General features: G+C 42.0%; 1 protein-coding gene across 2 annotated transcripts in view; it reads left to right on the forward strand.

Moving 5' to 3' along the window:
- Positions 1-121: 121 nt before the first annotated feature.
- prkd4 (protein kinase D4) overlaps positions 122-23,833 on the forward strand; it is a 28,360-nt gene continuing 4,648 nt past the window's right edge. Inside the window, exons 1-15 of one of the 2 annotated variants that reach the window (XM_042069200.1) lie at positions 122-304; positions 1,626-1,801; positions 13,457-13,595; positions 15,411-15,542; positions 15,904-16,058; positions 16,395-16,620; positions 20,274-20,357; positions 20,575-20,719; positions 21,320-21,443; positions 21,593-21,670; positions 22,034-22,232; positions 22,705-22,733; positions 22,831-22,903; positions 23,071-23,177; positions 23,368-23,529. In XM_042069200.1, coding sequence (XP_041925134.1) covers positions 256-304; positions 1,626-1,801; positions 13,457-13,595; positions 15,411-15,542; positions 15,904-16,058; positions 16,395-16,620; positions 20,274-20,357; positions 20,575-20,719; positions 21,320-21,443; positions 21,593-21,670; positions 22,034-22,232; positions 22,705-22,733; positions 22,831-22,903; positions 23,071-23,177; positions 23,368-23,529 — 1,878 coding nt within the window. In that variant the 5' untranslated portion in view covers positions 122-255. The remainder of the gene's footprint in view (positions 305-1,625; positions 1,802-13,456; positions 13,596-15,410; positions 15,543-15,903; positions 16,059-16,394; positions 16,621-20,273; positions 20,358-20,574; positions 20,720-21,319; positions 21,444-21,592; positions 21,671-22,033; positions 22,233-22,704; positions 22,734-22,830; positions 22,904-23,070; positions 23,178-23,367; positions 23,530-23,833) is intronic. The other variant, XM_042069201.1, reaches the window with a different exon arrangement.

Below are 23,833 nucleotides of genomic sequence, written 5' to 3' on the forward strand. Positions count from 1 at the left end.
AGAGACAGAAGAAAGAACTTCACTCAGGTAGAGGACAAGACGAGATGGAGAGCAAAAGAGAGAGATGACAAAAGCAAGCGACTTCCTGTTCGACTCTTCCGACTCTTGTTTTACCAGCGCAGCATTCACCAGAGGAAGCGAAGCAGCGAACACACACATACACACACACACACACACACAGTTCTCCACAGGAGACGTCACCTTATACACACCTATTTACAGACATACTGTACACACACACTTTGGGAAGGTAGAATGGCTGCCAACAGACCCTCTTCTGAAAGCTTGGATTCTGGAATCTCAAGTAAGTGTGTCTTCCTTGCTATAAGTACAGCCTTATGTTTTTCACTCTAAAACAGAACTAGACTAGACGTGCAGGTCTCAGATTAGCCTCTTACATATTTGCTAAAGAATCAGTGTCACTCACAGATGACTGTAAGACTAGAAAAGGATGTGCTGGAATGAGTTCATAATTTACACTAATCCCCTAATTGGCTTCTCAGAATCAAAGTGACTCAGATTAAATGAAATGTTTGGAAAACTGCACAATTGCCTGCATCATAATAGGCCTTTGTTATCTTATCTTTCTGATAACAATATGTTTGTTACCATGTCTGATCCTGCGGACATGGTGATGCACATCAAGTGACTTAAATAGCTTGACAGTTATTCAGTCTTGAGCATCTTTTTTATGAATACAGCTGCATATTTTAATATAGCAGAACTGCATAAAAACATAGCTGCCAAAAGTTGAGAGCAGTGAGTTTGAGTTGACCATTGGGCATGCCTCTGCTATCACACCTTCCTCTCATTTTGACACTGCTGTGTTGCAGGATGAGGTTACGCTTAGTGACCAAGCTTACCTAATAGCAAGCATGATCACCCTTAAAAGGCACCATAAAAAAACATATCAGTGAGTTACTGAACATAACTATCAGACGTACATACAAAACATATAACGCATAGATATCATTAAGTTACTAAACATATCATGAAGTTACAAAACAGCACATGTCGACCACATACAGTCAACATGGAGTGTCAGAAGCCTGAGAAAATGCATACAGGGTCGGACTGTGAGTCCTGTTATGACGCTTTCTGTCTCTCTCTCAGCTATTAGGTTAGTCTGTGGGCTTCCACTAACCTCATCTGTAGCTTTAAAATGATGTGCGAGGCTAAAAGGGCTATGTGCGCAAAAAGTGTGTTTATAATTACACTGGTCAAATGCAACTTTAAACTCAGTGCAGATAGGAGAGCTATCCCTGTTGTCCAGATTGTCTGTCAGAATGTGGACTTGAAAGGGCGTTAGGACAGGGACCTGACATAGTCAGTGTAATAGACTAGGACTAGACTAGGCCTAGAAAGTTAGAAATAGGCTAAAATGGGAAATGACAGCTGAATCTTTTGCCAAAAATCCCCTACAATTCTCACATATGACCTTAATGTTTGCAAAAAAAATCCCTACAATTTTCAAATACCTTAATGTTTCCAACCAGCTATGCAATAACTTGTTTTGTGTTGTCTGTTGTAGCATATGACACCTATTTAAATACCCACTATTAACTTTATTCTCTATTCCTTGGTTACTTCTCTCTCTCTCTCTCTCTCTCTATCTCTCTCTGCAGCAGCCTTCTCCTCCATGTCAGTGGGGTCGGGTTCTGTTGGCGGTTCTGTTAGCGGTTCTGGTCTAGCACTGGTGAGGTTCCAGCTGGGTCTGCTACAGGAGGTGGTCCAAGCGTCGTCAAGGAGACTCAGCTTCCGCTCAGCCAAAAGGCTCGCTACTGAGATCATCGAGAGAAAGGTCAGCGGTCACACACATTGGCACAGACACACACACACACACACACATCCACTTATTTACACACACAAGAAGTCAACAGGGTTCGTGTTGAGCTTATTGTTTGCATTCTCTCATATTCTTTTCACTCTCTCTATCCATGGCATTCTTCATCACAAACCTTATCTACATTTCATTCACTTGCTCTTCATCAACTTTCTGTTCATCATCTTCCTCACCAACTTGTTTTGAATAGTTTCACAAATAAATTCAGTCATGCTGCTCTCCCTCTCCTGCCCCCCCCCCCCCCCCCTGTGTAAATCTGTCCAGTTGCCATGATATTGTCACAATACTGTCACATTTAAACCATCCTTCTGAATATAGTCTTTGTAGAATTTCCATCTAGGTTATAATGGCAACAGATGGCTAAGAGATTAAAGGCTCTCGTCCCTGAAGTCTGTTGACTCGGCTTTTTGAATGTCTGTGTAAAGAAAGCATAATACAAAATCAAAAAGGGACCATTTTGTGACCTGAGGATGATCAATATGGCCGCAACACGTGGGCCCATTTCAAAACAATTTCCCTTGCTGTATTATTGGCCTTTTCCTCCATATTTTTGCTTCTAAACAGAGTGCCTTTGCTTCTTTCATTCTGGAGTCTCAGGACACCCACTATCTTGTTCCACTGTACTTGTTCCACAACTACTTGGCAAACAACTGTCACAGAGGTTAAAACAAGTTCACACTTGTATTAGGTGAAGGAGTGAAGACGCTGATATGATGTTCTTGAAATTCAAGTGCTACAGGATGATGCTAGCAATGCTAATGCTTTAGGGTTAACACTGGGACCTCATCGCTAACTAAATGGGTGCTGGCCATTGCTATACACAACAGGGGTGTAAATATCGCCATTGGAATGTGGTAAACACCAGTCCAATTTAGACATGTCAAGTAAAGTCAAGTTACTTTTATTTATATAGCGCATTTTTGTATGCAGAGTGCAACCCAAAGTGCTCTATTGTGTGATCTGATGATTCAGATGTGAATGTTTTATACTTGACTAATGTTTTATTTGATCAGACCTGTAGTATGTAGCCTTGGAAGACCGTGTGTGAAATAAAAGTAAGTAGTAGGTAAATACAGTGAGGAGAGCATAAAGGGCTTTTCACATTCTCATGCTCAGGAGAATGAAGAGTGTCATATCCTGTACACCTGTCCAGTAACAGCTGCACTGGCCACAAAACCAGAACCTTGTTATAGGTTAAGCCACTTTAAACCATTTTACTGAGAAACCTCTACGGCTGTATAGTCAGTTAATGCTGCATGCCAGCAGTTTATGTTGAATGAGGAGGTTTATTGCTTACAGCGTTATAATATTATTCTGTCATCACAAATATTTTCATTACAGTGGAGTTCATTTCTTTGAATCTTAAATCAAAAACTGTGAGGCATTTGAATTATGTTGCGGTTTTCAAGTCTGTCGCCTCTCGTGTATCTGTCCGTAAGCCCTTCAGCTGAAGATTTGTGTGCATCTGGCCTTTGAAGATGAGATGAAGAGAATACCTGGGGCTAGCCTGTCAGATAGCCTGTCACTATGGCAACTCTGTGTTTACCCAAGACAGGTTCAGGCTCTGCAATCTGTGAAGTTTCAGAATTTCAGATATACAGTGCAACCGGAAAGTTTTTCACATTTTGTTATGTTTCAGACTCATCTTTAATTCTCATAAATCTATACACAGTACTCCAATGCTCCACAAAAAGCAGGTGTTTGGAGTGTTTTGTAAATTTTTTTTTTTTTTAAATAAAAGGCTGAAATATACCATTTACATAAGTATTCAGACCCTTTAATATGACGTTTGCAATTGAACTCTGGGGCATCCTACTTCTATCAACGGTCCTTGAGATGCTACTACAACTTGATTGGCGTAAATTAATTATTTGGACATTATTAGGAGAGGCACACATCTGTCTATGTAAGGTCTCACAGTTGAGGGTCTATGTCAGACTGAAAACCATGCCACAAGGTCGAGACAATTGTCCATAGACCTACAAGACAGGATTGTGTCAAGACACAGATCTGGGGAAGTGTACAAGACCATTTCTGCAGCATTGAAAGTGCACAATAGCACGGTAGGCTCCATCATTATCAAATGGAAAAGTTTGGGACAACCAAGTCTTCCTAGATCGGGTCGCTCAGGCAAACTGAGTAATCCGGGACAGATGGCCTTGGTCAGACAGGTAACCAAGGACCCAATGGTCACCAGGAATGACACCAGAGTTCCTTTGAGAGGATGAGAGTACAGAAGGTGTACAGAAGGACAATCTTTCCTCTGATCAAAAAATCACATGCACCAGCACAGTGACAGGGACACTGCTATAGGAGAGGCTATTGTTAATCTGTGGTCCTGACTCACCGTGGTCATAAAATATCCCATGGGTAGAGTGTTCTCAGTGTCCTGGCCAAACTCCCAACCTGGCTCATTCAATCTGCCCCCTAATCATCCCTCCAGTGTAATTGTTGGTTTACACATTCCCTCTCTCTCCACCTCAAGCTGATGTGTGGTGAGCATTCTGGCGCATAATGGCTGCCGTGCATCATATTGGTGGGTGCTACACATTGGTTGTGGTTAGGGGCCCTCCCCCTTTAACTGTACAGTATTTTGGGTGCTCTGGAAAGCTCTGTATTAATGCAATGTATTGTTGAATTGAATTGCCTCTGAAGTACATTTGGCACTGATCTACCAAGGAACCAGACCGGACCAGTTAATATTATCTGCTGTCACATGGCTGTTTCAATTGTGAAAATAACACACTGGGCTGATGATGATGCCTTTGTAGTTACGGTGACCACCGCCATGACACTAAAAATGAGGACACTTGTGCCCAAAAGTTAGGACAAAGGTCCAAAAGAGAGGACACATATGGAATCGGAGTAACATATAGGGTAATAACATTAGAAAATAAACCATTTCTATAGAAGGCACCTATTTATTATAGCACAATTTATTATAGTAACATTTGTTGTTGCTTTTTTCACATTAGTCAGCTATTTCCAACATTCCCATACTTATTATAATAACATAGTAACATTAGTTTTTTGTTTGTGTGTGTTTTTTTCCCCACATTAGTCAACAAACCCACCTTTGTAACCCAATCACTTTTTAGGCCAAGTATACTTCCGTGTACAAGGAATTTGAACACACAGAGCACACAGTGAACACACAGTGAGGTGAAGCACACACTAACCCGGAGCAGTGAGCTGCCTTGCTACAGCAGCGTTTGGGGAGCAGTGAGGGGTTAAGTGCCTTGCAAGGGCACTTCAGCCGTGGATGTGGGCTTGGGAGAGCAGTGCTCAACCACTTCCCCCGCCCACATTTTTCCTACTGGGTCGGGGAATGAACCAGCAACCCTTCAGTTACAAGCCCGAATCCCTAACCAGTAGGCCACGACTGGCCCCAATAGTATGCAGTATGTACGTTATGTAGGCCTCCTGCCTGACGCCTTAAGAGTCACTGTAGTGAGAGAACTAGCTGAGCCAGGGCGTTGTTCATCCCAACGCAGGTTACATGAGCATGCTGTGCATACTAGACAGTATCTGATTCTAATGCACGTCTGGCCCAGATCTTCACCAGAGAGATGTACAAGAGCAACACCAGAAAGATGTACAAGAGCAACACTAGGGCCATTTCAGAGTATGATGCCAACTGGGTTGAAACTGCGAGCCTGCGACAGTGTGTGTGTGTGTGTGCTTGTGTGTGTGTGTTTGAATGGGTGTGTGTGTGAGAGAGAGAGAGAGAGAGAGAGAGAGAGAGAGAGAGAGAGAGGCACACAAGGGTGTCTGCTTCTGCTGCAGTTAGGGGGAGAGTCTGCATCAGGCAGGGGGGCCTGTGTGGTTTCAGCTTCTGCTGCTAACTTTCCAACCACAGACACATACACACACAAAACACACACACACACACACACACACACACACACACACACACACACACAGATAGAGAGCAGAGAGAGAGATACAGAAAGAGAGAGAAAGACAGAAAGTGAGTCTACACTCTGGCCGTACCATTTTGCTTTGCTTCCCCCTTCAGGTTCCACCTTTGCTCTTGAGCGGAAGTTTCCACACCGCATACATTCTTGTGTGGCTCAGGACATGACATAAAATACGAAGACGGATGAACACACGCGGACACACCCCCTGTTTTTATACACACACACACACACACACACACGACCCACACACAGAGAAAGCCCACATACACACTCAGTCTGACGACGTGACACCTGTCTCTCACACTTTCTCATCCCAAACAACATTGTCCCTCCTTGAGCACACTTAGTTCCCCATTCATAATTTTTTTGAGGTTTAGTAAGAATGGTGAAGTGTCTATCCACCCTGTGAACTTGTGCAACGACTGCTGCATAGACCACAATACAGTACAACAGCACAGCACAGTACAAGTTTCAGATGTGCGCACAGAAGTGCATAACTGAAGCGAGTAAAAAAAAGCTTACGCACGATTTAGATAGATAGACAGATAGATAGATAGATAGATAGATAGATAGATAGATAGATAGATAGATACTTTATTGATCCCCAGGGGAAATTCAAGGAATTTACGCGCAAATTCCCCCTATATTACTTATTCCCCCTATATTACTTTGCAAAGTGCTCTGGCATTAGAAAGAAAATCCTGCAGTCACAGATCATAGATAGATAGATAGATCGATAGATACTTTATTGATCCCCAAGGGGAAATTCAAGATCATGGCTGAGGAGGAAACATTTGTTACATTTCCTCTGCAGCATTCCAAAATCTTACACATCACACACAACAGTGAACAGCTGGTACAGTTGTGCAGTGAGTGAACTTCCCTCCCAACACAAGGTGGGTGGCAACAGCTGTGATAGCTAGCTTCCTTACCAGCACACCCACCTTCCAGTCCAAGATGCAGAAAGTTCTCGGTGTCAAGCCCTGGGCTGGACTGCAGAGTCAAATGCACTGACCTTGGTATTAGAGAATCTGTCTCTGTTGTCTGTAAAAACAGAAGATGGAAAACATTTTACAAGATGAACAATACTTTACCCTGAAATCCATTGACAATGATAAGATTAATGTAGATTATCTGTGCCTATTTGACATTTACTTTTTATGGGTCAAATTGGTACTTGAGACCATCTGTTTGCCATAGTATGGGTAGACGTGGTCAGGGTCGTGGTTGTTAAAGCACTGTGCACCTTGGTGGCGATCTTATATTCAATTGTTTTCAATACAACCCCGCACACCAGCGTCAAACTCTGCCATGTAGATTTAAGGCTCTATTTTGGCGATCAGAAATGGATGGTCAGAGGCGCAAAGTTTATAGACATAAAGGCATGGCCAGTCCACATTCAATTATGTGATCAAACTATTATGTGATCAAACGCCGGGTACTGGGCGGAATCTGCTTGCACGTGAGACCATATGGAAACAGGGATTCCACTAAACCTTGCTTTACTAAAACCTGTTGGTGACTAGCAGAGTATAGCCTACATGCATCTGCACTCATCTATATGAACTCCTAGGCAAAGTTAAACTAACTTCACTGTGTTCTCACAGTCAACGACAAAAAAGGTTCTAGTTACAGTAATTACTTTCACTGACTGAGAAGGGGTTACCATAGAAAACATGGCCTGAAAAAAAGCAACACTTAGCCCAATAATGATTGAGTGACTGAATAAAAATCCTAAGGACATTTATCCTGTGGAGTTGCTACTTACATCTTGTGACAGTGCTTCTTTAGCTGCGCTTTATATGCGCCTTTCGCTATAGACCAGATTTATCTTGGTCAGTGGCGTAATGATTTTTAGAGGGTGCAAGATAGCGATTTTTAGATCATGCGCCAAACCACACGGCCCGCATCAAATTCAAGGCTCCCACCTACTTGAATGCCCTCATACAGACATACGCTACCTCCAGACCGTTGCGCTCCTCGGACGAACGACATCTAGCTCTACCACCGGTACGCTCAGGCCAATCCAAACTTTTCTCATCTGTTGTTCCTCGTTGGTGGAACACACTGCCAGTTCCTACAAGGGCAGGGACATCCCTCTCCATTTTCAAAATCTCCTCTCATAGCACCACTTACATCAAGTCTTGCTGATCCCAGCACTTACCACCCGTCTTGAACTGACACTCAACTGTTTAAAAACAGCACTCACTGATGCACTTATTCTTACTGTACTCTACCGTTTTTAAATTGTCCTAAAATTGTTGAGAGAATTGCTTTAAAACTTAAATTATTTACCATGTTGTTAGTTGCTTTGGTTAACAATGTGTCAGACAAATGTAATGTAATGTAATTGCCACACCCCTGGGTGCAAGGTTTAATAAAATAGGAGCGCAAGGCGAAAAATCAACACTTTATTGAATGTAAGATAAAAATAAGCTTTGCGTCACACTTTGCACCAGGTGCATGATAGGGGCCTCTGATTCAGTTGTACGTTGTTGGCATGGCACCGCTCAATAAAATCCATTGTTTATCCAATGTTTGTCAGTAAGCGTGCCGCAAATAGGCGCCAACATGAGTGCACTACAGTATGTCACTCTGGCACTGGCACATCAGTGGCAAAATTTGAACTGGCAAACATTGGATAAACAATGGATTTTATTGAACGGTGCCAACAAAATACAACTGAATCGTAATCTATACGGCAGCGTTGGTGGCAGAATTAGACTCTGGAATACAGAGTTATATCGAAAATAACGGAATCTAATGTATCGGAACTCCCCCTATTACCGTCGGTCCCGTATTTCCACCGTCTTGCGTGTATGTGTCACTTAATATTCATTTTTATACAAACCAAGACGGCGGATTCCTAAAGAAACGCAAGCACCCACACCATAAATTAGCTATGTACCAAAAATTACATTTTACCATGACTCGAAGAGCTGTAAACGGTGTTGTAAGGCTGCGTGTACAAATCCGCTTGGAGCTCCTGTGGAATTTTAATTTCATGACGAGAATTCTCGGTCTAACCGTTCATGTGCCATTGAAATGGCGTAAATAGGCGACCCACCAGGCCAGCACTAACCTCCGAGCGTGGTAAACAATATCGGTGGTAAAAGCCCCGGTGAGAACCAAACCAGATTTGGTTCAAATCTACACACCTATGGCTACTTAAAAATGTAAGGTAATGTTATTTTTAAATATTAAAATACATCATTGTTTTAGAATTTTCGAATGAAAGTGGTGGTAATTGGAGGCGTTATGATAGTCGGATCCCACAAACGGAGTGCACCGCATTCATGTCGAAATGGCAGAAAAACATTTCACTTCATAAAATGCATTGATCTGCATTGCTAACATGTACTAGCAAGCACTTTTTGTCCAACTGGCTTTAGCCATTGTCATCTCATATGACGAGTCCATCTCGCTCTGTAGGACCAACGTCTCTGGCATGACTAGCTAGTAACTGTTATTTTGACAAACCTGTAATACAGAACGTATGTACTAGTGCATTTTCTGCTCTACAGTCCATCTGTCATGTGTAGATCCATAGTTAAATCACAAATCATCCGCTTTCATCGCATCTGCTCCTTCCCCACAGACCTTCACCATGCCATACAACAACTCTTTCAAGCCCTCCGTAAGAGGCACTATTCTAAACGTTTCCTCCACTACATCAAACACTTGACTCTGGGCGGCCTTGCTCCCACTCACTCATACACCCCAAACACTTGCCCATCACCCACTCCCACACCAGGCCTTCCTCTTAACCCTAACCTGGACCCCAACCCTGACCCCAACCCAGACCCAGATCCTAATCCCAACCCTTTTCCTAACCTTAACCCTGACTCTAACCCCAACCCCTATCCTAACCCTAACCCCAACCCTTTTCCTAACCCTAACCCCAACCCTCTTCCTAACCCCAACCCTGACCCACCCCATCTCCTGCCCCTTATTAGCACCTATTCACATGGAATACAACACCTACACCACACACTGAAACATTATACTGAATTCCAAACAACACACCCCACCTTTCAACACCACACACTCATCTCCGCATTTAGATGCAATAAAAACCTTAAAGACCTCCTCATACGCACCACCTTCACCCGTCACTTACAACCCCCACCCCCTAAAGAAAACCTACATTTCACCCCTCACTTATTCATCACCAATATCCACAGTCACTGTTCTGCACCCATTAACCCATTAAATTTAGACACTCCCAATTTAGTTTATGTTATCACCTGCACTCACTGTCACATGTTGTACATCGGGGAAACTGGACATACACTACGCACATGCCTCAAACAACATCTGCACAACATACACAAAAATACACTCAACACTTACCTCGTCACACAATTCCAGACGCACAACATCACACACTTGAGGGTCTGTGGCCTTGAAGGGAACCCAGGCTGGACCATTTTACAGAGGAAAAGAGCAGAGAGATTGTGGATTTTAAAACTTCAAACACTACACCCAAAAGGTTTTAATGAAAAATTAAACTAAAGTTTTAAACCACTCTGTGTCTTTTTTTATAGCTCCTCTCTTTTATCTCTTCTTTTTTTATTTGACTTTTAGATGGGAATAGTGGGGCGAGAACAACTGGCCAGTGCATAATGGTCAAAACAACTACTTACCAAAAATAAATTTTAATTCTAATTTTCTAACCCTAACCCTAAACCTAACCCTAACTTGTCATGACAAAAAACAAATTTAATAACAGAAGTGTTATGTCATAAACGTTTATGATTTGTTTATGACACATTCATGACAGTGTCATGCCACTCTTATGTAGATACCGTCAAGTAAAGTGTACCCATAACATGTTATACACTATGCACTTCACATAAAGTTATAGTACCCTTTCAGAAAATCATACTAACAATGTAGGCTATTACAAATGGCAAAGCTTACATTGTTAGGATACACTAAATAACCACTATAATTACCACATTTCGGCATATTTTATGAAAGTACTCTGATATGCCACTAAAATACACTAATTTTATGGTACACTTTCTTTGAAGTGTAATAAGATCATATTAATGATGAAGTAAGTATAAGTAAGTATATAAGTATACTCATTTGATCCCGTGAGGGAAATTTGGTCTCTGTATTTATCCAATCCGTGAATTAGTGAAACACACTGCACAGTGAACACACAGTGAGGTGAAGCACACACTAATCCAGGCGCAGTGAGCTGCCTGCAACAACAGCGGCGCTCACGGAGCAGTGAGGGGTTGGTGCCTTGCTCAAGGGCACTTGGTGCACACTCTCAGAAAATCTACTAACAATATATTAGACATGTGTATTTTCTATAAGTACAACTGTAAATATTTGTGCTTTAGCATGTTTTATGAAAGAACTCTGATATGCCACTAAAATACTCTTATAGGATAGTGCACTTTATTAATGTGTACTTAGGTTACACTTCTAATAAAGTGAGATCATAGTAAACCTTCAAGAAGTATATAAACAATGTATTACCAAAACATAAACTTCCCATAGACTGTATTACCACTCTAAGTATTAGCAATTTAATATACTTTTAAAAATAAACGTCTTTACAATTTAAAATACAGTAACAACAAAGTACACTTTTTAAAAGTATGTTAAAAAAACATTTTGATTATTGCATAATTGGTATATTTAATTTTAGTACACTGAAGTTGAACTTAAAATCTTCTATTTTGAAGTATACTTTTTACAAGTTTTTTGAGCTTTTTGAGCTGGGGAAAGATGCAGAGATGTTGTTGTTCCCCAACTATGGTGATTGAAAAGTACTGTGTCCACAACATCCAGTCTTTCTGCCATGATTCCTATTACAGTAGCTTACTAAAAATGGATCACCTTCAGTATGAAATCTTCTAGAACTTTGTGGTTTGGGCTATTTGGCTAACACACAGCTCAGTGTATTTCAGTTTTGAAAAAAGAAAAGAAAAAAATAGGTAATCTCTTGAGTTGCACCTACTTCAGGTTAGACTATTGTTAACAACAGTGATAGACATGATGTGAAAACAAATTGTTGCCTTCTAATCTTTCACGCAATTTTGCTGCAAGTGAGCTGCACTGACTGAAAGAGCAAAGTGTCCTGTTGAAGGCATAGGCCTCTAAGTGGACACTCAGTTTGTCCTCAGTCTAAGAAAAGGACTTCTTAAGGCAAAGAATGCTTCTTATAAACACCTTATTTCACCTCAGCGTGGCACTGTTGGATCATATTTGTTTTTTAGAAAACCCCTTCAGATTATGAAAAGCTGTGCCGTTCCTTTGATTGATTTGGATGGGTCATTTTTTCTCACCTTGCATAATTTCCTGCTATTTCTGTGCATGATATGCATGTGCGTCAGCAAGGTCTTAAGCAGCAGGCTCTCAGAGTCCACCCCCTCCCACCCTCTCTTCCCGCTTGAGTTTTGAATCATCGTCATCTTGGCCGTTTGAGAAGGAAACGAGTGTGACATTTACCGGCTCGATTTCTGCCACAGAGAGAGCGCTCACCCACCTGCTGCTCGTGTTGGGCTTGCTGTTGACGCCCCTCACACATTTTATTTCCACAATGTTGTGTGTGTGTACGTGTATGTGTGTGTGTGTGTTCGTGTGTACGTGTATGTGTGTGTGTGTGTGTCTGTGTGTCCGCACACATAGTGTCTTAGTGTGTGTATGAGAGAGGGAAAAAGAGTAAAACATAGATACAGAGATCATTTGTCACAGACACGTTTTGCAGTAATGCTTACCAATTTTGTACTCTGTCCTTTTTCTTTTGAATGGTGAGCTCTGTACCATTAGATACCATCAAATAATCACACAATCACCCTGCTCTGATTGGACCAGAAGAACCGGGAGCTGTGGATTTTTGCAAAACAAATAACAGGCTCTAGGTGAAGGTAGAAGTGCGGGTTTTTTTCTAAAACCGGCTGATTTATGTTGTTCTGTCGGAGCATAGTGTCGATTTCAGTGAATATGATCAAAAAAGTCTTGCCAACTGCAGCTTTAAGGAGATCTGGTATCTTGCGATTTTTCCTATAGGAAAATAACTTGGGAATTTTGAATAATCACACCTGGATGAAGAAGTCTGAAATGCAGACTACACACTTTTGTCATATGCCTTCAAGTGGGTTCTGTGATCTTCGGTACACTAGACGGCAAACTTTGATTTGTGCTACTCAGAGTGTGATCAAAGATAAAACATGGCGGAGCAAGATATTTCATCAGGAGCTACTTCGGGATCGCACGGGGGGGGGGGGGGGGGGGTCAAAATCCCCCTTTATGTAGTGCAGAGGCAGCAACTGTTCCAATGAAGTCTATGGCTATAGCTCAGAATTTCACCACATGCTAAGATCTTGGTTCTATAGAGTTAGGAATGTGAATTTTGGGCACGTTTTCATGATCTTCAAACCCTTCTGACCATTTCAGGTACATTTTTAACATTATTGAGCATTCCAGTCTGGAGAAAATCAACCTTATATCAGGTGTGCACCTGTTATTTATTCTGCTGCTGTTGGCCAGTTGCTACGTTCGCTCATCAATACGTCAACGACACGCCTCTTTATGCAGACAGGACTCAATCCCCATTTCACGCCCATAGACATGAACTATGAACTATCTTGCTTCGCCTATGCATAATCTTTGGTGTGATTGATGGTTGTACAGTCATGTGATCCTTATGTGTGCTGTGATTGGATGGTAGGCTCCAGAGGTGAGTGTGATTGGTCTGAGGGAGAAGCTGCTGCTGTTTCGCCATGAGCCTGGCTATGAGAATATCCTGCGCAAACTCAGTGAACAGGACACACTCCAAGATGGGGACATGGTAGAGGTGGTCCTCGCAGGTGAATGTGTGTGTGTGTTTGTGTGTCTGTTTGTGTGTGTGTGTTAAAGGGGTTTACATTAACACCAAGATCATGGATTTGATTTCCAGGGAGAACATACTGCATACAGTATATGGGTCATTCTGTGTCAAATCAGACAAAATCCAGGAAAATGGTTGCTGCACCGTCTCAGATTTTGCTCAAAGTTTGTCTACCTATTTAGGTCCCAAAACTAAGACCTTTAAAATATTTTTTTCTAATATTGAATTCTAATGTTTTGATACATTTTTTCTCTCTTGATTTTGTGTCATTTTTACACTCTCAGAAATGCCTTATCTTGGAGGCCATGTTTGGACATTTCTTGGTAATGTTCTAAAACATGGTATGGTGGTTAGCAATAGGAACAGGAAAATCAACATGGAAATAGTTCAGTATAGTCATTTTGTGTATTAAATGCCAGTGATGTACCATGTTTCATTCATACATAAATATACTTACTTAGTTACATTGTATACCAATGCATTTTCATTCTTGTCCCTGAGGCAAAACAATGATTTTGACTTTATTTATCTATGGTACATTGGCACTTTGTACGCTAAATGCCTAGACTCTGAGCTACTTTCACATTGATTTTCAACTGCCTACAGTATACTATCTACCCCACATACCATTTTCATCCTATGAAAAACACAACTTCCCTTTGTTTTATCCTTAAAATCGTCAATGATATGTGGAGAGCTCAAATATTGGTACAACATTAATCAAATATAGTATGTAAAGAAAAAAAATAATGATTGATACCAAATTCTTACAAAAACAAATGTCACTCTTTTTGCATTTGTTTTCCTAATCTAGGGCCTTGTAGAAAATCAATAAGCGCTTTCAGACACACGTGTAAGACCGGAGGTTCTGCCGATGTTAAACGGTGGGGCCGTATATCTGAACGACATAACCGGTCATATGGAAGTCCGAATTTACCCGGTGTTTATACTACTCCCCCCCTAGTATTTCCTCCGGACATTATGTAAATGTGCTGTGTCTGAACGAGGAGTAGAACATGCGGTTAAAATTCACACCTAGTGAGAGGGCGTGTTGGTGACGTTTCTTTCGTGCGTCCATGTGGTTAGATCTGACTTAAATGCCAGTGTTATGATGGAGTGGCATGCTGTCCAGAAAATCTCCGACCTGGAAAGATGCAGACATCACTGAGCTACTGTCCATGAGGGCATACAACATTTTGATAGAACACCTGAAGGGAACGTTAGAGACACGTTAGCCTACAACTGCATGGCAAGGACAAACGAATTCAGAAGACTGAATCATCATAAGCAGAAGGCGCTGAAAAGGCAGTAGCCTACAGCGACGTCGTTGACGACAATAACAGGAGTAGGCCTATTTAATAAATTGTTAGCCAACACGGTTTTCTGTTCATTGATAGCCTTCATGACTACAAACTTTTAATGGTTTAGTCATACTGAGAACATGTTTGTCTTCCACCCTTCAAAGTTAGGGCTGCTTATGAATAATACTTTTCATGATATTAATCCCCAAACATTGCTTCCCAGATAATGGTGTAATTTCAAGGGCTGAAAATAACATGAAGACATAGTACAGAAATATTTTACAGGCCTTGGTTTTGGTACCCTTTCTGGATATGAACAAGGTTTATACAAAAATCTGAGACGGTGCTTCAACAACCTTATTTGATTTCACACAGAATGACCCATAAGCTACCAATATCTGTACATCACTTTATATAAAGCATTACATCATTGTTGAAAATGCAAATAATGTAAATATGTAATAATGTAAACAAGATTTGTCTTCCCAACCCAGAATCAGCATCTGCAACAGTAATTAAGTTCCGCCCCCATTCACTGGTGGTCCAATCATATCGCACCCCTACCTTCTGCCATCACTGTGGGGAGATGCTGTGGGGCTTGGTCAGGCAAGGGTTAAAATGTGAAGGTAAGAGATTACTCTTGAGTGGACCCACAGCAAGATCAATAGATATTCAGCTTATGACAGCAGTTAAATGGGAACAGAACTCATGTATTTACTTATTCATTGTTGTAGTATTTTTGTCACCTAAGGTCTCCTCTACTTTGTAGCTTGAATGTTGTTTTGTAAGTCGCTTTGAATAAAAGCATCTGCTAAAGTCAATAAATGTACATTTCAATGTAAATTTGTTTTCTTCTTCTATTACTTTTTCACCTTTCCTTTGCATGTTTTTACTCATTTTTTCTCTGTTTATCTGATATGTTGCTCCCCCTCTTTCTCTCTCTCTCTCTCTCTCTCTCTATCTATCTCTCTCTCTCTCTCTCTCTAGGTTGTGGTCTAGACTTCCACAAGCGCTGTGCTCTCCACTTACCCAACGACTGCAGTGGTTTGTCTCGGCGATGTAGGTCCAGTCTATCCCTTTTCCCTCCCGGGCGGCCGCGCCTGCCATCCCTCTCCACACAGGCAGGGGGCAGTCTAGAGGAGGTGAGGCCTTCTGTTTACATTTGAATTGCCAATTTAAAGGAGGAGTTGAAACTGCAGGGGGAGTTTGAAAGTGCCCTGAGGATTTATTACCAATGTATAAGTCAGCTTTTTGAGGTTTCATAGTCAATTTAGTGTAGATAGTTTATTTTCTTCCCTCCAAAACTCTTCTCTCCTGCAGTGATTAAAGAGGTTCTTTTTCTGTTAAAAAGGTCAGCACACACCCCATTCTACCCATCCATCCATCTTTACTAACCTTATTGTTTTCTCTACCTTTGCCTCCATCCTCCCTCTCTTCTCTCTCTTTCCATCCCTCCCTTTTGTGCTCCTCATCCTCAGATCAGCATGACGAAGACCAGCAACTACAGATCTCATAGCAGCTGCTGGGTGGACCGGTCGGGGGTGTGGGGGGGTCAAGGGCGAGGAGGAGGAGGAGGAGGAGGAGGAGGAGGAGGGGCGCAGTTGCCCCACACCTTCCACGTGCACAGCTACACACGCCCCACTGTTTGCCAGTACTGCCACAAGCTGCTCAAGGGACTCTTCAGGCAGGGCCTACAGTGTGCTGGTTAGTGTGTGTGTGTGTGTGTGTGTGTGTGTGTTTGAGTGTCTGTGTGTGTGTGTGTGTGTGTGTGTTTGGGTGTCTGTCTGTGTGTGTGTACAGTGTGTGTGTGTACAGTGTGTGTGTGTGCAGGGCTCTAGAGTGCGACCAATTTGTTAAAAATGCGACCAATTTGTTTTCTAAAATTTTTCCTGGGTCGCACTGATGCACCTAATGTCATAAGGACGAGTGCGTAGACATTCCTCACATCTGCTGTCTCTCCATGAACTAAGTACTACAAAAAACAATACTAAGTATCGCAATTAGAAAGGCCACAATATATAATTTTATTAGTATTGATACTTTTAAAAATGACTCGGTGCTTTTCTCCTCACACACACACGCAGCTTTTTTTTTTTTTTTTAAGTATATTTTTTGGGCTTTTTATGCCTTTAATTAGATAGGATAGTGGAGATTGACAGGAACTGAGTGGGAGAGAGTCGGGGTGGGATCCGGAAAAGACCACGGGGCGGGAATTGAACCCGGGTCGCCGGCGTACAGTGCAGGTGCCCCAGCCAGTCGCGCCACTGCTGGGACCTACACACGCAGCTTTTAACCTGCAGCTGTCATGTGATAAGTAGCAAGACATGGCTGCAAAGCAACGAATAATAGTAGGCTAATGTTAAGTTGATTTGCTGAATTGTACCTCTCAAGTTTGTGTTGTTACCTACTTACGCTATGGAATTTAGTTCATTTAGGCATACTGTTGGGTTTAAGCTACCCAACCTATTGGCAAACTTCTGTGTGTGTGTGTGTGTGTGTGTGTGTTGGTGTGTGTTTGCATGCCGGCACACTTTTATGTGTATATTCTCAGAAAGTGCACTGGTCAATGGAACTTGTTGTGTGGTTGTTGGTGTGTGTGTCTGTGTGTATCTTCAGACAAGCGTGCAGTGTGCCCATTTGTTGAACTCACAAGGATTGTAACCGGTGTGTGTGTGCATCATCAGATAGGGTCTGCAGTGCACAACCCTTACAAAAAAAACCCCAACTGCATTACTGGTACTTTAAGCAGTGGTGGTCTTAACATAGAGGCATAGGTAGGCGGCTGCTTGGGCCCCCCTACCAGCAGTCGTAGTGGAGCCCCCAACCAACCTCAAAAAAAAAAGGGAGAAAAAAGTCTGATCATCATGAACCCTTCAAAAGCATGGTAAATTTGTATTAATATTCTTACAAAATACGTTGAAACATTGAAGTGGTAGTTAAAATGACCAATTCATGGTTATCTGTCCCTACACCCCCCACTTTTTATAATGAAATGGACTAGTCCGTAACGGTGCGCGACGCGAAAGATAAACACACAGTGACAGGAGGACTGGGAAAGTTTAGCAAATTTAGCAACTTTGTCACTAGATTTAGTGACTTTTGGCCATCCCTAGCGACAGAAAATGCCATCTAGCGACACATTTGCTGACTTCTCGCAACGATGGCATTTTGTTTTGTTGTTGAAACGTCAGAAAATCTCCCCTCTCATGCCTGTTTCGTTAGTGAATTACATCGCAAATTCACCCAAAGCATTGCCCCATGATTATAAAAGTAACGACTGCCACATGTAGTATCAGCCCATGACATGTTATAGCTCAGACTATGTCATTGGAAGGTGCAGCAATGTCGGGTGAGATTAGGCCTACAACCAGTCAATGGGACGAGAGCATTGACATGATGACAGGGAAATAGGGACACACTTGCCAGCATCGTTCAACCACATTGAACAAAGGAAAGTAGGCTAGGCTACAACTCTCTGCTTACAAGCAAAGCAGATAGGCTAGCCTAGTTCAGGACAGGACTGTCGGCTGAGTAACATACAAAGGGGAACTATGCAGTTTTGTTTTAGCTTAATTTACCTTAACTGAATAGCTTCGGAGTCATTGAAATGGTTATATGACTTTTCGGGTTGAATGGTGGCCATCTTGCTTCCCCCTAGTGCCTGTGAGCGGAAAAAACACCCTTGCAACTTTGGGCCGGCGGGCCGGCGGCCTCAGAGACAGAAAGTCTCGCAGCCTCACGATGTAACAAATTGATTTACTGCACTACACACCAACCCAACTAACAATTTACACACATACACCCCAGGCACCGACTAGAACAAGGTAGCCATGGAGTTTCTCAGACATTTGTCATGGCAGAGCCAGCGAAAAGAAGCAGAAAGCGAAGTAACAGTGAAAGAGGAAACGGCAAGACTGACCCCCCATCCCCCCCCCCCCCTGCGAGAAGCCTGCGAGCAAAAAGCGAGAAAACAGCGAAGTGTAAAGTGTAGCCTATCAATTAATATGCAAGTATATTAAATCAAATATATTTAAATTAGACTCTTAAAGTTGCCTAGGAGAAAAGGAAACAGGTGTAAAGGGGTGTTAAAGGGCCATCACCGTTTTTCTTTCTTTTTTTTTTTTGGGGGGGGGGGGGGGGGTGTTGCACTGTTAGTGACTAGTTTGTGTAGTGCTACACTTTGTGTGTTCTCTGCTTTCCATCTTCATTTTGGAGTAAAGAAGTGTATGCAGGGTAGCCTGACGAGCCAGACCCACATTAAAATATAGGGTCTGGGCACTCACCGTTCGCAGTGCTCAGTCCGAGGGGCGGGATAATCAGTTGTCTTTCAAATTCCCTCTGCACGCAATAGGACAGCGGCAGCGCTATGAGTCCCATGCGTTTCCCACCAGCGGAGCTAGTTGGCTAGTTCAAACGTTTGCCAACTTAATAAAAGCTTAACTTGTGTCACACTGTTCGCCAGCAGCAACATCCATCTTATTTGTTTTCAAGTAGCAGGGAATTCAAGCCAAACTGTTGCAACTCTGCCATCAATCATTATGTTAAGCCCACCTAACGACTCTATACACGATTTCATTGGCCTGATTATGTTTCGATTTCTGGAGCTCACAAGCCAACGGAGAGTTGCTAGACTAGCCCTGGCAGCAAATGTAATTTGCTGCCGCTAGGGGCGCGTCTAGATTTCTAGGCTATATGCAGGGTTTAAAGGGGAAGGTTTTTTTCTCTTCTCCAACCTTTACTTCTCCGTAGATTAGTTTTACCTGCCTATCCACCATTCAGTCGGTAGGCTACATTTTTTTTTGTTCTCTTTTAAAGATCGGATGGGGTGGGGCATACATACCTTCGCCTTGGGCCCCAATTTGCTAAACCCGCCACTGACTTTAAGCTTCAAAACTGCAGTTTTGGAGGAAATATTTGCAGTTCTTTTGCAGGAAATTCAGTACTATTTTGGACACGAAAAAACTGCATTGTACTGCATAGTACTGCCCTTTACTGCAAAAATCGAGTATTTTAGACATGAAATTACTATTGTACTGCACAGTGTGTGTGTGTGTGTGTGTGTGTGTGAGTGCATATGTGCGTGTTCATGCAACTAGGCCTACATTATTATTCTTGGTGTTTGTAATGTCCATGTTCAGAAATAATAATAAAAAACCCAAGTGTTCTGTGATGTGAATATTCTCAGTGCAGTTGGTGATAGCTGCTGTATGGTCCATGTTCAGTGGTGTTTTCTTTGAACTGGCCTGTGGCTTCACAGATGTTTGTAGGTGTCATTCTTTGTACTTTTTTTGTGGGGTGGTTTCTATAGGCTCTTATTCTGGTTTTGTGTGTGTGTGTGTGTGTGTGTGTGTGTGTAGACTGCAGGTTTAATTGTCATCGGCGGTGTGCACCACTTGTTCCAAATAACTGTCTTGGAGAAGCAAAGTTCACCAATGGGGGAGGTAGGACCCTCCTCTATCACAACTAAACAAAATATGTTTGCCATCTCTGCAGTGCACAGTATAACACTGAAACGAATTACATTGAACAGTGAACTGTGGCCTGTGCAGATTCTAATAAACTATTCCACACGTTACCTAAAACAGTGGAATACTGTGATTTGATACCATGTCATATTATATACAAGCTGCTTTTGTTGATGTTGTATCTGTCTCTCAGATAGTGAATCAGGGTGGAACAGAATGGATGTGGATATGGAAAGCAGTGTGGAGTCTGTGAATGATCTCTATGAAGAGTTCTGTCCGCCCAGCTCTTCCAGTAACCTGCCCCAACCAGAGGTGGCGCCCTCGCGTCCAGAGATCGGGTACCATGCTACAATCCCCCATCATTCTCCCTTGCATAATACTGTACTATACATTACAGACAAACAATGCTTCATATTTATCAGAATTGAGCATAAATATTATATATATATCATAGCCTAGGCTATGTAGGCTAAAGAATCATATCGTGGCGAGTTTATTACAAAGTTTATACATTGGGATAATCTATAGAACGGCGGTCATTATTGGGAAAATAAGTCCCGACAGGACGAACTGGGTCTTGTTCCGCCCTGAAGGGACTTATTTTCCCAATCATGACCGGAGTACATTATCCCGCTTATTACACGGTTACTTGCCAAAACGAGACAATAAACTTCCCACGATATGATTCTTTAGCCTACATAGCCTAGGCTATGATATATATATATATATATATATATATATATATATATATATATATATATATACAGTGGTCTCTTAATTTTTTACATATTAAGAGACCACTGCACATTTTTGTCACAAAAAATGCACAGTGGTCTCTTCATTTTTTCAGAACTGTATGTATATATATATTTTCCGTAAAGTACAAAATAGCTTGTCATGTGATTCCCTCTCCATGATTGTGTCTGGCTCTCTCTCAGTCCGTGTTTCAGCAGTAATATCCCGCTCATGCGTGTCGTCCAGTCGGTCAAACACACTAAGAGAAGAGCCAGTGGAGTCCTGCGCAGAGGCTGGCTGGTGCACTGCACCAACACACACTCAATGGTAATCACACACACACACACACACACACACACACACACACACACATACACCCACTAATAAATCATCAGTAACAAATTGACAAACAAATTGTGAATTGTGTGTTTCTCTCTCTCTCTCCCTCCCTTCCTCCCTCCCTCTGTCTTTTTCAGAGGAAGCGGCATTATTGGGTCCTGGATAGCAAGTGCATCACCCTGTATCAGACTGAACACGGAAATAAGTATTATAAGGTTTGGAATCATTCTCAAACAAGAGATCCCTACCCTCCTCTTACAAGCAACCTGAGTTTCATGATGAAAATAAATAATTACATATGTAGTAGAGATGCACTGTTAACACTTTTTCAAACAGAAGATGAGTACTTATATGTCATACTACATAAGTGCAGATATCAGTAGACTACTTATTGCTTCCATCATAATCATAATACCATCGAAGTGCAATGAATCCAGCTGTCATGTAATGCCACGTGGTTATGCAATGAATACAATGCAAGTATAAAAAGGTGCCATTGTGAATGAAATGGTGCGTTCAAGACAACTAGAAACTACACAATGCAACCCTGTCTATCTCCTCTCCCCTCGCCCCTGTAGGAGATTCCTCTCTCGGAGGTGCTACAGATCCGAGGGACGGGGCAGCTGGCGGACAGCGAGTATTCCTTTGAGCTGGAGACGGCCACCACGGTGTACCGTGTGGTGGCGGAGGAGGAGGAGGAGGGCACTGCCTGGGAGAGTGCCATGAGACAAGCACTGATGCCCGTGCACGGCAGTGGGATCAAGAGAGCGGGCACAGGTGAGAATGGACGCCTGGTGGGTGGGGTGGGTTTGGAAGTCAAGTCAAGTCAAGTCACTTTATTTATGTAGCACATTTAAAGCAACAACGTTGACCCAAAGTGCTTCACAGGTAAGGCCATCTTACAAAAAAGCAAAGGAGGGAGATTGACAAATAAAATTAAATATTAACAAATAAGTTAAAAAGGGGGATATATAGTAGAGGACTTAAGATGACAGTAAGACACAAGCCAGGAAAAAAGGTTACAATGCTCATAAAACATAGAATAAATGAATAAATAAATAGAAAAATAAATATACAAAGGGCTATTAAAAAGAGGGAGAGAGAAGTGTATTGAGAATACAAGGAGGAAAACAAGTGTGTGTGTGTGTGTGTGTGAGTGCATATGTGTATGTTTATGCAACTACATGATTATTCTTGGTCCTTTGCTATGTCCAGTTCAGGAAAAAAAAGTTTTTTTTTTTCTTTTTAGATTACGGTTTGCAGCAAGGGCAGACTCAGGTAAGAGGGGCTTTGATCATTCATCCTCACTCATACGAAGAACAGCTTTACCATATTTTACTGTACTTTACAGTGTGGCGTTGTTTATGTGTTACAGGACATCAGTTCTGTCTATCAGATCTTCTCAGAGGAGGTATTGGGCTCTGGGCAGTTTGGAATCGTTTATGGAGGTAAGTGTAGATCTATCAGTTACATTTACACATAAATCATTTTACAATGTATACAGTTTATATATTTTTTCTAAAACAGCTGTCTTCACAAACATTACTATTACAGTAGTTATATCTGCAAATGTCCGGAGTAAAACTGCTATTTGAAGTCTGCTGTGCTCTCATAGGTACACATAGACAGTCGAGTCGACCTGTTGCTGTCAAAGTAATCGACAAAACCCGCTTCCCCACCAACCTAGAGAGACAGATGAGGAATGAAGTGGCCATCTTACAGGTTAGTGTGTTGTTATGTACTTGTGTTGTTATTTACAGTATTGTAAGGCATGACCTGTTTCTTTACAACTGTGGTGGTTAAGACATAACCATTTCTTTGTGTATGTGTGTGTGTGTGTGTGTGTGTGTGTGTGTGTGTGTGTGCGTGCGCGCGCGTGTGTGTGTTTGTGTATGTGTGCTTTTGCAAATAGAACTTGTCCCATCTCGGAGTAGTCTTGCTTGAGGGTGTTTTTGAGACATCGGAGCTGGTCTTCGTTGTCATGGAGAAGCTCCATAGCGACATGCTGGAGATGATCCTGTCCCATGAGAATGGCCGCCTGCCGGAGCGCACCACACGCTTCCTGGTCACACAGGTCAGCCAGTCTTTCTCAGTTTACAATTTGTTTCTATGAGACACATCTGATCTGAAATTGCTCCAATGGTGTCAGAGACATTGGTCCATGAGGTAAATGGTTATGGTAATGGTTATGGTATTTAGCAGACGGTTTTGTCCAAAGCGACATACAAATAACAACAATACAATAGTTAAATGTAACAGTAAACAATGAAAAAAGTTGGTAAGACTACACCAAGGAGAACTGCAATAATAATCAACAATGTCAATTCAATCAATAGCCTAATGAAAATAAATAAATATTATAATATACAAACCATAAC

The sequence above is a fragment of the Alosa sapidissima genome, chromosome 18 (genome assembly GCF_018492685.1).
Source record: "Alosa sapidissima isolate fAloSap1 chromosome 18, fAloSap1.pri, whole genome shotgun sequence".
Lineage (NCBI taxonomy): Eukaryota > Metazoa > Chordata > Actinopteri > Clupeiformes > Clupeidae > Alosa > Alosa sapidissima.